We start from the raw sequence: 2595 nt of genomic DNA on the forward strand, positions 1-2595 counted from the left end.
ATTTATAGAAACAAAAAACCTTCGCCTTTGGTCGTTATCCAAAAGTCATAATGGAGATTGCCTGTGATAATAGCACCCAAAAGCGTTGGGGATATCCCATCTATCAGAAAAATAATCCAAAATAAAAAAGCAGATGAGAAACCAGTCAGCAGTCGTGGAAAATTCATTAAGGGTACAGAGTTGAGTACTTACACCTACAACGTCTCAACTCTTACTGCCTTTCACTGTCTACAGCCAGTTGTGGGAAGGCAGTTACCCTTAAAAAGATGCAATAAAGTTAAAAGTAGAAATAAGATAAATTCAAGCTACCCCCCCCCCCTAAAAAAATATATTTCTACTAAATATTCAATGAGGGAAAACCCTTTTTTGTCACTAGAGGTAGTTAGCTACCTTTAATAAATATATATATATAAGTTAAATTTATTCACTACAGCCGGGATTGGAAAGACTAACTTCAAGTAGCTATTTTGTGCTATACGTGAATAATGTGACAGTATGAACTATTTAAGGTAGGTCTTGTAGTTTTTTTTTAAGATTTATTTTTAATAAATCATTTTTAGAAATGGGTGGAGGTTGGGAGTAACATGTAGTAGAATTATTAGGGTGGTATTTATTCTACTTTAAGGATTTTTTAGAACTTTTAAGGGTGTAGGATGATATTGGTAGGCATTGTTTCGTAGAAATATATTTTTGGGGGTGGCTTGATTTTATCTTATTTCTACTTTTAACATTATTACATCTTTTTAAGGGTAACTGCATTCCCACAGTTGGCTGCAGACAGTAAAAGGCAGTAAGAGTTGAGATGTTGTGGGTGTAAATACTCAACTCTGTATCCTTAATGAATTTTCCACGACTGCTTACTGGTTTCTAATGTGCTTTTTTGGATTTTATCTAATAGATGGGATATCCCCAACGCTTTTGGGTGCTATTACCACAGGCAATCTCCGTTATGACCTTTGGATAACGACTGGAAAGTGCGAATGTTTTTTATGTTTCTTAAAATAGAGTTTTGAATTTATATTAAGTTCATTTTTATTTTATAGTGCTAATTTTTATCGCCTATTGACAATTAATGTAATTGATATTATAGTCTTTAAGCTATACTTCTTATATACATATATATTTGTATGAACATAATTTTAATATTTATTATATGTATATATTTTCTATACTCTGATTACTGAAGAAGCAGACAAGTAAACTGTATAAATTAATTGAGAAATAGTACCATTATTAATTGCTGCTAAAAAACCAGGACATCAAAAGCGAGGTTGCACTAACTTGAGACAAATCTATATTTACAATAATAGAACCATAAAGTTTAACAACTAGTACTCTCTTAGTTATATGTATATATGCATATGTTTCTCTAGGTATTCCAAAAATGATCGAAATAAATCGCAAATTACTTGGAAATTCAAGCGTTATTGAAATACTTTTAACTTAAGACATTGTAAAAGTTTTGAACTTAAGTATTCAAAGTTAACATTACATAATCAATATATCAATTGTGAAAGTTTTTGACCTCTTTGACAGCCAAGGCAAAGAATGGTATGATCTCAGAACCAAAGTCCAAACGCAACTGCTTCGTCCAAAATCTATACAGTCTTATCTTAGCCAAATGGATCAAGTAGCTAATGACATGATAACAAGAATGATTCATTTGATGGATAACACAGGAGAAGTTCCAGATTTTCTAAATGAACTTTACAAGTGGGCGTTGGAATGTAAGTTATTGTTTAGTTCATTCGTTTGAGAAATATATAAGTATTAAAATATAAAATGAAATTATGTAGCTTTGTTGTTAATTTTTAAAACAAAAATCAAAATTGCTTGTACGAAGCTTTGATTTGTCGTTGTTTTTATTACAGCTGTGGCTCTTGTTGCTCTTGACGCCAGACTAGGCTGTGTAGATTTAAAACAAGCTCCGAATTCTCAAAGCCAGAGGTTGATTGTAGCAGTAAATGACATTGTAAAGGGAATAAATGATCTTGAATTTATGCCTTTAGCTTTGTGGAAATTCTTTCCTACTCGTAGCTGGAAGCGGTTTGTAAATGCCCAGGATGTATTTACAGAGTAAGTGAATAACCTATTTTTATGAAAACTTAATATACCTTTGCTTTCGTTATACAACATGCAAATCACAGATAAAACGAATTCATTTCTTGTGTATGGATCTAAAACACTCTTGTCAGACTAGTTAGTTAACTCTATATTCATTATGGTCGTTAGAGACACTTATCTGATATGTGTTTAGACTTGTTCGCTGCAGTCCTTCTAAAGTTTGAGCGACCAGCTTTCTCGTTGTTACAGTCTACTAATATTAACGTGAGGTGTAGATTACTCGAATAAGACATATAAAACACTCTTATTATCGATATAACAAACTATCTCCAGCATCAGTTTGCTATTCTAGTATTTCCTACGTTTATTTTAAGTAACAATCAGTTTGTATATATATTGTTGCGCCATCGAGGTCACGTGACTGGTGTGGCGCCCTCTAGTTTCTAGAACTATCTTGTTCTTTAATAATGGCTGGAGACGGCTTAAATGGGTAATGAAGAAAAACTTTAATACAAGTTTAACATGACAGCA

At 32.3% G+C, this 2595-nt stretch overlaps 1 protein-coding gene across 1 annotated transcript in view; it reads left to right on the forward strand.

Annotated features, from left to right (window-relative positions):
* The window catches only part of LOC106476414 (probable cytochrome P450 301a1, mitochondrial), a gene marked incomplete at its 3' end in the record, with an annotated part of 7919 nt that overhangs the window by 3594 nt on the left and 1730 nt on the right, over positions 1–2595 (forward strand). The window contains exons 3-4 of the mRNA XM_013937075.1: positions 1537–1727; positions 1872–2076. Coding sequence (XP_013792529.1) covers positions 1537–1727; positions 1872–2076 — 396 coding nt within the window. The remainder of the gene's footprint in view (positions 1–1536; positions 1728–1871; positions 2077–2595) is intronic.

Source organism: Limulus polyphemus, unplaced genomic scaffold (genome assembly GCF_000517525.1).
Source record: "Limulus polyphemus unplaced genomic scaffold, Limulus_polyphemus-2.1.2 Scaffold10501, whole genome shotgun sequence".
Classification (NCBI taxonomy): Eukaryota; Metazoa; Arthropoda; class Merostomata; order Xiphosura; family Limulidae; genus Limulus; species Limulus polyphemus.